The following is a 14,281-nucleotide window of genomic DNA, read 5'->3' on the forward strand; positions in this document are numbered from 1 at the left end:
AAAGTATAGCTGCTAAAAGTGAACGGTATTAAAAATAACTTAACTTATGTTGTCATCAGTTTGGGAGATTGGCAAGAGGGCTGCTGATTCACTCCTCACCCATTTGTTTAGTGATTGATTTCAATCTCTTTGCCCCATAGAATGACCCATTAAAAATGAGGACTCTCATTGCTTTCAGGAAATGCGTTATTAGCTATTACCACCACCACAATTACCGCTACTTCCTCTGTTTAAAGAGATCTAATGCTAATTCCAAAGTTTACCCTTAACCAAACTGTTCCGATAATGCTACAGTTTGGCATCTACCTAACAACAGTATGTAAATTTGCCCAAGTACGTGCTGTCCACAAAAAAAGCAGGACAAATCCAATCTGACCAATCAGTGACCTGTCAGGCTTCTCGAAGCCTGTGACAGAAATGACCTCTTGGATAGCAAGAACTGCAGATGCTGGAGTCAGACAAGTGTGGAGCTGGAGGAACAGAGCAGGCCAGGCAGCATCAGTGGAGCAGGAAAGCTGACATTTCAGGTGGGGGCACTTCTTCAGAAATGGCATCTCTCCTTGATGTTCAATGGCTTTATAGTCCCAGAATCCCATGCTCTTAACATCCTGTGAGTTTCCATTGTGAAACAGCCTGGTATCACTATAGTTACTCAGGCAGGTCAGAGACTGTGTGTGGCAATGAGCTTGTCTTACCCCTGAGTATACTAAAGAGATTTTATTCATTAAACCTTTTGTGGCAGGTATTAAAATAAGTAGTTTGCCTTACTCTTCAATTCTCATTCGTCTACCACTGAAGATCGGTGTTAAACGCTGTTAGATTTATATCTTAAATTACCTCCTTTGCTACCATTTAGATGCCCTCATTCTTCTTGTTCCTGTCCATTGGTATGAAATGTCTATTTCCCATAATGTGCTTTGTCACTCTAGCAAACTATTCTTGTACTGTTCAATTAACTGTTTCCTCATTCCTTTAAAATTGGACCTTACTAAAATTAAACCACTTTGGTTTTACCATCCTTTTATAGCTTTATTTTCATCCTCATTTACTCAAAGTATAATGTCAACCCAGGCTTCTTTCCCTTCAGTCTAACTTCAGAGGGGAGGTAGCATTTATTGCGATTGCAATAATTTTGTATCTGTATCACATTCAAAATGTAATAATACTTGTAAAGGTACCAAAACACTTCAGAGGGATAATGAACAAGAGTCTTATTGAACAGATGACCATAAGTTTGGTCAAAAACATAGATTTTATGCAGTGTCTTAAAGGAGGGAAGTGAGATAGAGAGGCAAAGAGGTTTTTTTTTTTCAATTCATTCACAGGATGAGGGCATTACTGGCTAGGCAGCATTTATTGCCCAGAGTTCAGTTCAGAGTCAACCACATTGCTGTGGGTCTAGAGTCATATGATGGCCAGACCAGGTAAGGATGGCAGTTTCCTTCCCTAAAGCACATTAGTGAACCAGATGGGTTTTTCCTACAATTGATTTCATGATCATCATTAAACTCTTAATTCCAGATATTTTTATTGAATTCAAATTCCACCATTTTTTGTGGCAGGATTCAAACCTGGGTCCCCTGAACATTACCTGGGTCGCTGAATTAACAGTCTGGCAATAATACCACTAGGCCCTCACCTCCCTGTTTTGTGGAGGGTATTCCATATCTCAGGGCCTAGGTGCGGAAGCCAATGCCACCAATGGTAAAGTAGTTAAATCTGAGTTGCTTTAGGTAGTCTAATTAGAGCACAGCTGATACCTCCGTTGTAGGGCTGGAGACTATTATGGAAATAAAGAGGGACTCCAAAAATCGTAAATACAAGTGGAATGGAAATTTCAAGTGGAACAAGTTTGAATTAAGTGTCAATGTTTCAAATTTGTGGTCTGCAGCTACTATTTTAACTTTTTTTACTGTGCTAAGAATTGAAGTGAGAAAGTAAAATGAATTTCTTCCACCCTAAGACAGGGTCAATTTGGTCTAGTTCTTGCACTGTAGCTCAAGAGTATAAATGTAAATGAATCGGATTTCAAGTGTAGTATGGATTTCAAACAATGAGTTTGATTAATGACATGTTGGGTGGGGTGAGGAGAAAGTGATTTGATTACTTTCTTCACTGTCTAATACTCGGTTCCTATTTTGGTGCAATAGAAGGTGCTGTTGCTGTTGCTGGGAAGCTACTTGTAATAAATCATTGGTACAGTTTAAAATATGACAGGGCAGCTTGACCAAGGGGAATATACAGTCTATGGAATGTGAGAAATCATGGATGCACCATGTGTCCCAGATGAACACCACCTACATGAAGTATCAGCATCTCTACAAGTTTGAGCTCCAAGCTTCAGGACCTGAGTAATTGCTGGAGTCACTGTTGTGCATCCACAAGACAGGACTAAGAATATGGCATATTTAGACACGTGGTCACACCTCAGCTTAAGGGTTGTGAGGACAGATAAGGACTGGGGACCAATAGGCAATCAAAGATACCTAGGCAGGTAGTGTGAGTCCCCTGAGATGCTTTCACTCGCATCTTTGGTTTTCTGCTTTGGATATTAGTGAAGGTAATGATTCCTCTGAGCAATGCAGTCAGAGCCAAATCAGTAGCGCCACATGTGGCTCAGCTTCACAAAGGGGGACAAAGAAGAGTGGAAGGCAATACTGATGCAGGATTTTTTCTAGCTATGGGAACTGATAGGCACATTAGCAGTCAGAAACATGACTCCACGATGGTATGGTGCCAGTGTCAAGGATTTTACAAAATAGCTGCAGACCATTCTTCTGGAGGAGAGTAAAGAGCCAGAGGTTTGGTATCGATATGGACCACAAGGCCCTAGTAAGAGGGATGAGGTTCTGAAAGCAGATTTCAGACAGCTAGAAATGAGTGGGAATTTATCCACTTTCTGACTATTCGTGGGACATGCTTATTAGCACACTCTTTCCAATTAAGTCATGACACCACTGAACTAGATACCATTCATTGTAGGTGAGGCCATGACTTCCAAATATTGAGATGCCTGCCCACTGTCAGGGTAAAAGACATCTTACAGCAGGAGTGGGAGGAGAGGATTCATCTATCCTTGCATCTGAGTTGGGAGCAGCACTGGGCCCTTCATACCTGCTTCACCATTTAATAACATGGTGGCTATTTTGATTGTAATCTCATCTCCACATGATCTCCACATGTCCACCCACCCCAATAACCCTTCACCACCTTACTGTAGTGGTCCATGAAGGAGCCAGCGAGGCATAGAAAAACCAAGATAAAAGCATAATATTGTGGATTCCGGAAAATCAAAAACTGAACCTGCTGGAAATACTTGACAGGATAGACAGCATCTATGGAGATGGAAACAATTAACATTTTGGGTTGAATAATGTCTGTGCTAGTCAGACCTGGATAAACTTAGATTTGGGCTGATGAGTGGCAAGTAACATTCACATCACACAAGTGCCAACCATTAATCATCTCCAACAAAATTTATCTAATGGTGGTGATTAATAGGTGATAATTGCCATAGGTGATTTGGTAGTGGGAAAAGCTGTTTGCTTGTGTGTGATAGCATTTCCAATTTTTTTTTTTTTTTTTTGTTTTTTTTTTTTTAAAAAGACAGTCTACCTCTTCTTGGCTTGCTGAGTCCACCACTATGAACATCCTGGGAAAGAAACTTTTTCATCCTTTGGTGCAATGTATCTTGGATTAAACAAAACAAAAAATGCTGGAAATCACAGCAGGTCAGGTAACATCCGTGGAGAGAGAGCAAGCTAATGTTTTGAGTCTAGCTGACTCTTCATCATTAAGGAAGACCGGCAACTTTGTGTGCTTAAAATGGTGCTCTTCAGTCTTCTAATAATTTAGAGATCTATTGCTTTCTTTCAGCATCCTTTTTGTTAATGAAACGCACAGTATTCTGAATCTAAAACAGTTTTGGGCAGTTGGGCTGTGTTTTCCAATAACCAACACATGGATGTTTTATTTGTCCTAGAGCTGATTTTAAACTGCTAGGCAGCAAACTGGCAAAAGTTTAAAACTTATTTAAATCTACAACTCTGCCTTGTGAAATAAATAACTAATGTTCAAACTAACATCTTCACTGACCAGGGAGTTGGTGGTTATCTGAATGTGAATGTGGACTTAAGGCCATAATCAGATCAGCTATAATCTTATTGAATGATGGTAAAGATTAGGGAGACCGAATGACTTACTCCTGCTCTTAATTCATATTCTTGTAAAGTATATTCACAAATGTAGAAGGGTTGGGCTAATTAAATTCACCCTAATGCAGGTGGATTATTTAAAGTTTTTGAGGTTTGTAGGTCAGGTTGTGGATGAGGTTGTAGACTTGCTCACCAAGCCAGTGGGTTTGATTGCAAACCTTTTCGTCACCCTGCTAGGTAACATCGTCGGTGCGCCTCCAGTGAAGCGTTGGTGTTCTGTCCCGCTTGTTAACCGAGGCATATAAGTAACAAGTGGGAGAGAACACCAATGCTTCACCAGAGGCGCACTGACGTTGTTACCTAGCAGGGTGATGAAACATCTGCAACCAAACACACTGGCTCGGCGAGCAAGTCTACAACCTCAGGTGGATTATTATGTTCCGCTGGAGGTTGATTTGCCAGAAATAAGGCTCCTCCTCTTTGCTTTGTGAAAGCCAAGGATTGGAGCAAAGCAATGTGATTGACAGAGAGAATTAATTATATTGAGCTGCGATTGTGCAAAGGTTCCTTTTGATCTAAATTATGTTAGGTAAGTGGTGTGTGTAAAGAAAGCTGTCTTTACTTTATATCTACTTGCAGAGTTGCCTAGCTCTCAACAAAATGCACCTGACAGGCATTTTTAAGCTAGATCTGATTATGCATTGACATTTGAGTGATTACAGATTTTAAAAAAATCAAAGGAAATCAATCTTCTCCAAACAGGAGTCCTGTGTTACACTATTCTTGACCTCATCCATAATTTTTCTTTATGAATGCAACAGCGGTATTTTTTATCTTTGACTCTATTCTTGTTCTTCTATTCAGTATCTGGCATCAAAATGGGAATAAATTATAACTGTCTGTAGTTCAGCTTCAACAAAAGTGGGCCCGTTCTTTCCAACTCACACTAGAAACGTTGCACCTTTTTTATAGTATTCATTTGGTCTTTGCTCCTTACTTCATTTCCATTACGTGACTGAATCTGCAGTCCTCATGGTTCTCTTAGCTGAGTTTCAAATCTCACTGTTACAATGGAGTGAACCAAGGTAGGATGAATTTTTTTCCTTGCCACACTTACCTTCTGTTCATCAAAGAAATTTTGTTTCCAATAGCCAACAGTATCTCCCTTGAACTAAAAGCTGCATATTGTGTGTAGCTCAAATAGGATGGGGGTGTCACAGGCTTAACAATGACCTCTTTATTATACTTGCTACATTGTACACTGTGCGGTGTTAAATATCACATAATTCTAAAATGAATAATGGAATTTATTTATGATAAATAATTATACAGACACAAAAATCTACAGCAAAATGATGATGCGAATTCTTCCAAATCTACTGATTTCATCATTACAATTCCAATGTTTATTGTATCCACTGCTGTCTGTACAATTAGCTACTCCTGAGTGCACTCGTTATTCTATAACATCAATTTAACACTGTTACAGATGTGAAGAAAACTTTACAATGTGAAAGAACATAGGAGTCTATGATAGAGTCAATCATACTCACAACAGAGCTGAAAAGAATAGCTATTCTAAATATCTCTCTTTGCCTCAAATTTATCTAATTTCTCCTTTCACTTTAAATGAAAGACTGAATGATTTATTGTTACATATATCTAGGGAGAGACTGTGAAAAGTGTTCTGATGCCACAATCTGGTGCCATTTTGAGATACAAAAGAATAAAAAGAAAGCACTTAAATAGAATTCATCTTCATCAGCTGGGGTCCTAAACATGGTTTCAGGACTTGCACAAAGTCCCTGCTCCGGGCCTACCACAGCAAGAAGTTCCCATTCTGCCATCACTGGAGCTGATGCCTCCAGAGGCTATGTTTTCAGCCCTACTCAATAGTAGATATATCATCTGAAACCTATTATTTTACAAAGTAACCTGTGGAAGAATATATTAAAGGGATGACTTATGTGCTCTCAACAAGAACTCTGGGATTTACAGGACCATGATTTAACGGTCTCCAAATGTTTGACTTCCAATCCCTACAGGAAGCACAAGGACACGAGATGATTCCTCAGACACACCATCACAGATTCACACATTCCTTCAGCAACCTGTGAACTTCAGAGATTGTAGTAGTCTATACTACACTCTGGAAACAAAATTTAACTTTATATGCTTTCTATGTCATCCAATGGTTTATTCCATAATAAATGTGCCCTTCACAAGGAATGGTTTTGCTTGCTATTCAAATAGCCTACAATTTCCCTTTAATATCCTTAGAAAAGGCATATTCACCTATTGAACCTTGCTTGTCGAGTGAAAACAACATTTAAACATGAATTCACTTACCCAAGCATATCTCAAATTCCATTACTTTTACCTTATCTAACATATTGCATTACTATTAGCCACAGTGCAATTTTATAATTATACTCAATGGCTGTTAATTAACTTCTTGTCAACTCCAGATTTCCATTAGTTTCTCATGTAAATTCATTACTTTTGTTCATTAAAAATAATCACGTTGCATTTTTCAGGGTTTGAGCATTTTCAAGCATTTGCCAGCTTCCTAAAGTTTATTGCGTATCAGCTGTGGATGGCATATAAATGCTTCGTCCTTGATAACATAAATCTCATTGCTGCTTTCATTGAATTGTTTATCACTAACGGATTTTTAAACAATAATTTTAATCTGCAGGTATCACTAGCAAAGGCTGGTATCATCCATTCCTAGTATCTCTCTAGAAGGGTATGAGTAGTCAATAACCTCGATAATCCTTTATTTATGGTGAAGATGTTCCTGGAGCACTGGTAGATAATATGTTCCTCGATTTTTGTCCCAGCAACAATAAAGAAACGACAATTTTGTCCAAATCGGGATGTTGTGTAGCATGTAGGGAAACTTGGGAGTTAATGGTGTTCCCATGTAATTGTTGCCCTTATTCTCCTGGGTGTTGGAGGTACCAGATTTAGGAGATACTGCTGAAGAAACCTTGGTGTGAAAAAAACACACACGCAATTATTTTCAGGTGCAGAGTCACAGGAACAAATACTAATGATCATCACTAATAGAGGAAAGTCAGAACTGAATCACTTCTAGCTATGTTGTTAGTAAAACCTCTAAAAACTGAAAATATAATTACAAATTGTCAACATGCCTGACAAATTTTATTGAGTTATTTGGAGAAGTAACAGAAGGTGTATACATGGTTAATGCAGAAGGTGAAGACTATAATAATGTATAGTAAACTCATCAATATGATCAGAACGTGCAAAGTCAGGAAACAAGATACATATGGATAACTAGCTGGCTATGAACCAGAAAATAGAGAGTCAGGCTTCAGGGCAGTGACTCAGAATGGCTAAAGATGTGAACTCATGTTCTATAGGTTTTGCTGCGTGAATTACTGGTATGGACTCGGAAATTAGAAGTAAAATATTAAAATTTTATGATGCCAATTAATCAGGGGATATAATCAATAATGAGGAGAACTGTAACAAATTTTGGTGAGACGTTGATTGAGCTGGAGATTTGGTGTGTAATTGGCAAATTGCTTTCAAAATAGAACACAACAGACTTTGCACTGGTTGCAAATTATATAAAAGATACAGAGACCCCGAGAGGTCACAGAAAAGATAAGGAAGATACCAGTCTGTAGGAACTTATACTTATCAGTAAACACTTAACAAGCCAGTTATCTTTTCTGCAGAAAAGACTGAGAGATGATCTGACAGAAAGTCTTTAAGATTATGACAGTTCAGTAAGGGTGTAGGAAAAATGATTTTTACTTGTGAAGAAATTGAAAGCTGGGGCAGTAGCTGCTCACTAATACCATAAATCCAACAATAGGTTCAAGAGGACCATTTCTTTTTTTCTTAAACAAAGTGGTTAGAATATGAAAGATTTTTCCAAGTTTGGGAATTAGTACTAATGTTTCTTTTTCAGGGAAAGTGAGACAAACAATAATTAGAAAGGAATTGTATTCTGACGGAGATAGAGGAACTTCTTTATCTGAAAGGTGGAACAGTTGGTCTAAAGGATCTGTTTCTGCGTCAATTTTAATTCCTAGTTTAATTCCCTGTTACAGGAAGGATGTTGTGAAACTTGAAAGGGTTCAAAAAAGATTTACAAGGATGTTGCCAGGGTTGGAGGGTTTGAGATATAGGGAGGGGCTGAAGAGGTTAGGGTTATTTTCCCTGGAGCATCAAAGACTGAGGGCTGACCTTATAGAAGTTTATAAAATCATGAGGGGCATGGATAGGGTGAATGACAAGGTCTTTTACCCAGGCCAGGGGAGTCCAAAACTAGAAGCCACAGGTTTAAGGTGAGAGGGGAAATATTTAAAAGGGACCTAAGGGGCAACCTTTTCATCCAGAGGGTGGTGTGTGTGTATGGAATGAGCTGCCAGAGGAAGTGGTGGAGGCTGGTACAATTACAACATTTAAAAGGCATATGGATACATGAAATAAGAAGGGTTTAAAGGGATATGGGCCAAATGCTGGCACGTGGGACCAGATTCATTTAGGACATTTAGGCATGACCGAGTTGAGTCGAAGGGTCTGTTTCCTTGCTGTACATCTCTATGACTCTTAAATTGTTAAACCATACCGGATTGAACCTGGTCCATCTACAAGTCGGCATCCCAAGGAGCTGGAGTGGGCCGGCTGGACACTGGTAAGTCTATCACTGTGACTGGGTTGGTAATGCCAGTGGGGTATCTGCTGGCGGGATATGCTGGGCTCTTCGGGTAGTAAGTTTTGTTCGCCGGGCTCTTGCTTTCCGCCAACATGCCGAAACTAAACAGCAGACTGATTCCTCCAATGACGATCAGGCTACCGCCAACGAAGCCGAGGATTACCGCGTAGCCAACATTGAGCTCAGTGCCAGCCACTGTGTTGGGGATCTGCCGGAGACGGTTTGTGTACCAGGAGACCGGGATCAGGGTCAAGATCCCTCCGATCATAAGGATGATCCCTCCGACCCCTGCCACCTTGTAGCTGGGGATATCGGTCCAGCAGCGGACCCCGAAAGCGGAGACCAGGATCCCAGCTGCAGACACCACCAACGAGGCGATCATAAGACCTCGGGCGATGGACAGCACTTGGTCGTTGAAGTAGGCATCGTCGGCGAGACCGCAGGTCAGCTCCCGCACCGACTGCTCGTCCTTACAGATCTCCCAAAGCCCCTGGTGGTGCACCTCATCCCGAGCCCCGTTGGGAATCCCGGACACGTCTCTCCAGGCAGGGGCAGCCAGGCAGGTTACAATTAGCACATAGCCAGAAGGGGCTAACACAAGCCCCAAGATCATCACCGCTGGGGTCCGCATCTTGTGGCAGTCACTACAGAACTGACCAGCAATGGCCGCTCACTCGTGGCTCAGCAAACGGGACGAGCTTTAACTCTCAGATTACACAGAAGGTCTTCTGAAGAAGGGTCTAGGCCCGAAACGTCAGCTTTCCTGCTCCTCTGATGCTGCTTGGCCTGCTGTGTTCATCCAGCTGTACACCTTGTTATCACAGAAACCGGAAAGACTGGTTTTAAACTTTTCAACCAGACTGAAGAGTGAACTCATTCCACCCTTTTACACCCGCCCACGAAGCTCCGGGCGATTGAAATGACACCATGCAATTAAAGCAACACGTGTTTAAAAATTTACAAACAAGAATGGAAAAATTGCTTTGGGTGGGGGAATGAAAAGTCAGCAGGGTCTGGCAGCACCTCTGGAGAGAAATCAGAGTTCATGTTTCGGGTCTAGTGACCCTTCCTCAGAAGTGAGCTTTTTCCAACAATTTCTGTTTTTGTTTCTGATTTACAACATCCACAATTCTTTCGGTTGTTACAATGTGTTTCTGAAAATAAAAACGTTAACAGAAATGGCTGAGTTCTGAGTAAGGGTCACTCGAACCGAAACTCTCTGATTACTCTCCACAGATGCTGCCAGACCTGCTGAGCTTTTTCCAGCAATTTCTGTTCTTGTTTGTGAACAGCAAAAATGCTGCGCAGGAGGACTGTTGTTTCACTTTGTTTTTCCTCTTTCCACAGGTGCTGCCAGGAGTTTCTCCCCTCCCCCATTTCTGAAGAAGGGTCTAGGCCCGAAATGTCAGCTTTCCTGCTCCTCTGATGCTGCTTGGCCTGCTGTGTTCATCCAGCTCTACACCTTGTTATCTCAGATTCTCCAGCATCTGCAGTTCCTACTATCTCTGTTTCTACAACACTGTTTTGTTTCAGATCTTCAGCATCTGCGGTTCTTTATTTTTCTTTAAAAATGTTTAAAAACATGCGAGTAATGAGAGGCGGGGCAAACTTGTTTGTTTATTTGTTTTCTTTGAGAGGGTGGAGGGCAGATCGAACCCAAATTGTGTTGCAGACAAAAAAACGGAATGCAATGCTAAGTCCCGGCTAAACAGGTTCCGGCTCGAGTTTCGACCAACTCTGGCTCTGATATCATCAACCTCATTCCTACATTGTAGGTATATGCAGAGGAATGAGAAATATTGCATCAACTGGTTCGGCCAAGGCGTGTTTTTTTTAGCTGAGAAGATTTCAGAACGCAGAATATAAATCGCTTGTTGGGTTTTAGGCAGTAAATGTTAGAAATAGCTGCCCCGTCGCACCTGAGACAGAAAGAGCATTAACCTTGCTGTAGTTTGAAGGTGTAGCAGTATTTAAATCGACAGGCAAATATAGTGAGGTCTGACCTGGGACGGAAGCAAATTGTTTAGTTATTGTTTAAAAACTGTTCGACCTCTAGCTACTTCCAATTCTGCTAAAAGGTCACCTGTTTGACTTTTTTAACTTTCTGACGTGTTGCCTATTTCCAGCGGCTTTTTAAAAATATTATTCCCAATTTATTCCTACTTTTCTGCAGAATTTTGGACTAAATGGTAAAAGGGATACTAGCCCAATTTAAAAGAAAAAGGAACAAAAGCAGAAATTGCTGGAGGAACTAGGCAACAAAACTAGGCAGCACAGAAAAGTACCAGCATCTGGGGAGGGCGAGAGACTTTGGTTTCAAGTCCACTGACTCTTCTTCAAAGATAAGGTGTGGGGTTATTTGTCTCTTGAGTCTATTCAGTTTAGTCAGTTGTCTGGTTTGTATCTTAACTCCGTTAACTGCTTTGGTTCCATATCCCTTAATAACCTTACCAGACAAATATCTGTCCATTTCAGTTTTGAGATTTTCAATTGGCGTTGCCTTAACAACCTGATACTGGAAAAGATGTTTGAAAATTCTGAAGCAGTGGAAAGCTCAAAAGAGGTGGTGGTGTAGTCACACCAGATGTTTTCAGCATGGTGTATACTTAATCTAGCCCTTATGCAACTTTCTATTCCCAACTATAATACATAAATGCCATGTAGCTTCATGTCATCTGTAAACTTGGGTATATAGATCTCTATTCTTTCATCGTCATTTAGAAATACAGTGTCAGTCTGATGCTCCAAGACAAGTCTTTGAGAAAACACCTTTAGATACATACAAAAGCAAAATACTGCAGATGCTGGAAATCTGAAACCAACACAGAAATTGCTGGAGAAAGCAGATCTAGCAGTATCTGTGGGGAGAGAAACAGAGTTAATGTTTCGAGGCTGATATGACTCAACTTTAGATACATCCTGGCCTTTGAGTACAAACCCATTATTTCTATTCTCTATCTCCTACCTCCAATTCCAGGGACTCTAATTTTTGTGAGTAGTTTCTTATATAGTACCTTGTTGAGTGTCTTCTAGAGGACCAGATAAATAACATACATAGACACCTTGTTATGGGAATGAGGAAACTATCAGTTTTCAACTTCCACCAACTAACGTATAATATCTTGGCTATTTCATTGACTAAAGTAGTTTTAAGAAAGGAAAAGCACTGAATTAAGATGGCTGCAACGATCACCAGACAACATGTTGATCCAGTTCACAAAACCATTGATAAATAAAATAAAACCCGAAGAACTGTGGATGCTGGAAATCAGATCTAAAAACAGAAAATGCTAGAAAGAGTCAGAAGGTCTGGCAGCATCAGTGGAGAGAAATCAGAGTTAATGTTTTGGGTCCAGTGACCCTTTCTCGGAACTGATGGTAGCTAGGAAAGAAAATGGTTTTTATGCAGAAGATAGGGTGGAGGGAAAGAGTAAGGAGTAAACAGTAGGTGGAGATAGACCCCAAAGAGAGAAAACAGTTGTGTTATGAAGTTGTGTAGAGCAATCATGAATTGGAAGGCAGAAAGCTAGAATTTGTTTGTTAAAAAAAATGGAGAAGAGGCTCCTTTAAGAGGTGAAGTGCTTTTCCAAGTTTAGAGATATATACAGAAAATGTATCTAAGCAGCTGAAGGGGTACAGCCAGTTCTGAAATTGAAATATATATATATCAATTGGCTGTGTGATTGGAAATCTTAGGCTTGTTTTGATGTTTTAGTAATGAGCTGGAATCAGCCAATTAATTTAAACCAAACACTTAGTGATTGAAAGCCAATTGAATTTAAATCTGATGGTTTTGACAACCTGGGACCAATGCTATTGTAAGAAAATTGATATGTCATCCAAGGTATATAAGGAGAGGATTTTTGAAAACCAGTGAGAGAGCGAACCACCATCTGAGAAATAAGCATTAAACTCTCACAAGAAATCGCTAAGCTGTCTATCCATAAAAGGTACCAATGAATTTCTAGCTAAGAGTCCTCACAGAAGACTTCACAGAGAAAACATCCCTGATAGTCGGATCAGCGGAAGAAAGACTTGAGAACAGCAGAAGAAAAGTTTGTAGACTTTGAGAGACTAAGTTTCAATTTATTTTCTTATTACTTGGGTTTATACAAGTGGGACTTGTGTTTGTTGGAACGGTATACCAGTAGAATTTAGTTCAGTTAGGGAATAGTTAGTAGTTAAGGGGGAATTGTTCGGTTTGTTAGTAATTCCGTTAATTTGTTCACTGTTAGGGTTAAGTAAATAAATTGTTACTTGTTACTCATAAAATGAATATCAGGGATTTTCTTTCATTTAACCTTCCCTTCTCTGTAACAGTTTAACAGATTAGATGAGGTGAGATCAACTTCTCTGAGTGTTTTGAGTTTAATTTATTAGAAGGGAACCTCTACTCCCACCATTACAGATTGGGGACTTGTGTTTCGATTTTACTTATCAGAGGGGTTTGATATCCCCTTCCTAACAGTTGGCCAGACAAAGGAATGTATAACGATCAGTCTCAGAGAATGAATGGCCAGTTCTGAGGACAATTAGTGCCTAACAATGGGTTGTATGTAATAGCAGACCATGTGATAACAAGTTGTGTGGGGGTTGTGGTAAGGACATGGGAGAATGTGCCTTTAGCCGTAAAATTGTTGAACTTGATATTGAGTCCAGAAGGCTGTAGAGTTCCCAAGTGGAAAATGAGGTGCTGTTCTTCCAGCTAATGCTGAACTTCGCTGAAGCACCGCAGTAAGCCTGAGACAGAGATGTTGGCCAGGGAACATGGCGGTGTGTTGAAGTGGCAACACCTCAGCACACCATCATGATAAAGTAGGCTCAGTCTGAACTAAAATTAGCATGTCATCCAAGTCATTAAAATCAATCAGTCAGATCTGTATCTTTAGTTTGAATTACACCTTTCTGAAAATTTCACATATTGGGATGAAAGTTATCTGTAAATTATCCAGTTTAGAAAAAAGCAATGAAGCCAGGCATTGGGAATAATGAAGCAACAGTACTTCAAGCAACTGTTTCTGGGCAGAGCAAGGAGAGGAAAATTGCATTTATAACAGCAGAACAGAGAAGATCATCTCTCACACTGATTTTTCTGTCGTCCTCTCAGAAGACAACAGAGAAGCAACAGAGAAACACCCATTCATCATGGATATAAAGATAAATACAAATTTTGCTGCTGCTCAGGATACAAGTAATCAATTAAATAACCATGGAGTTATAGAGTTGTACAGCACGGAAACAGACCCTTCAGTCCAACTCGTCCATGCCAACAACATATCCTAAATTAATTTAGTGCCATTGGCCAGCATTTGGCCCATATCCCTCTTAAACCCTTCCTATTCATATACCCATCCAGATGCCTTTTAAATGTTTTAATGTTAATTCTAACAAGGATTTGAGGACTTTTCGAACTGAAAATTCATCCTCTTTC

At 40.1% G+C, this 14,281-nt stretch overlaps 1 protein-coding gene across 1 annotated transcript; it reads right to left on the bottom strand.

Annotated features, from left to right (window-relative positions):
- Window positions 1–5,542: 5,542 nt before the first annotated feature.
- LOC109913537 (claudin-23-like) lies at window positions 5,543–9,669 on the bottom strand. The gene is made up of 2 exons (XM_048595023.1): window positions 8,764–9,669; window positions 5,543–7,146 (listed from the first exon to the last, which is right to left on the bottom strand). The coding sequence occupies exon 1, from the start codon at window positions 9,479–9,481 to the stop codon at window positions 8,783–8,785; it is 699 nt and encodes a 232-aa protein (XP_048450980.1). The 5' UTR covers window positions 9,482–9,669; the 3' UTR covers window positions 5,543–7,146; window positions 8,764–8,782.
- Between the last annotated feature and the right edge of the window lie 4,612 nt (window positions 9,670–14,281).

This window comes from Rhincodon typus, chromosome 3 (assembly GCF_021869965.1).
Source record: "Rhincodon typus isolate 14 chromosome 3, sRhiTyp1.1, whole genome shotgun sequence".
NCBI lineage: Eukaryota > Metazoa > Chordata > Chondrichthyes > Orectolobiformes > Rhincodontidae > Rhincodon > Rhincodon typus.

What these genes read in the sequence shown, in the direction of transcription:
- LOC109913537 (XM_048595023.1), bottom strand. Translation starts at nt 9,481, where the DNA reads ATGCGGACCCCAGCGGTGATGATCTTGGGGCTTGTGTTAGCCCCTTCT.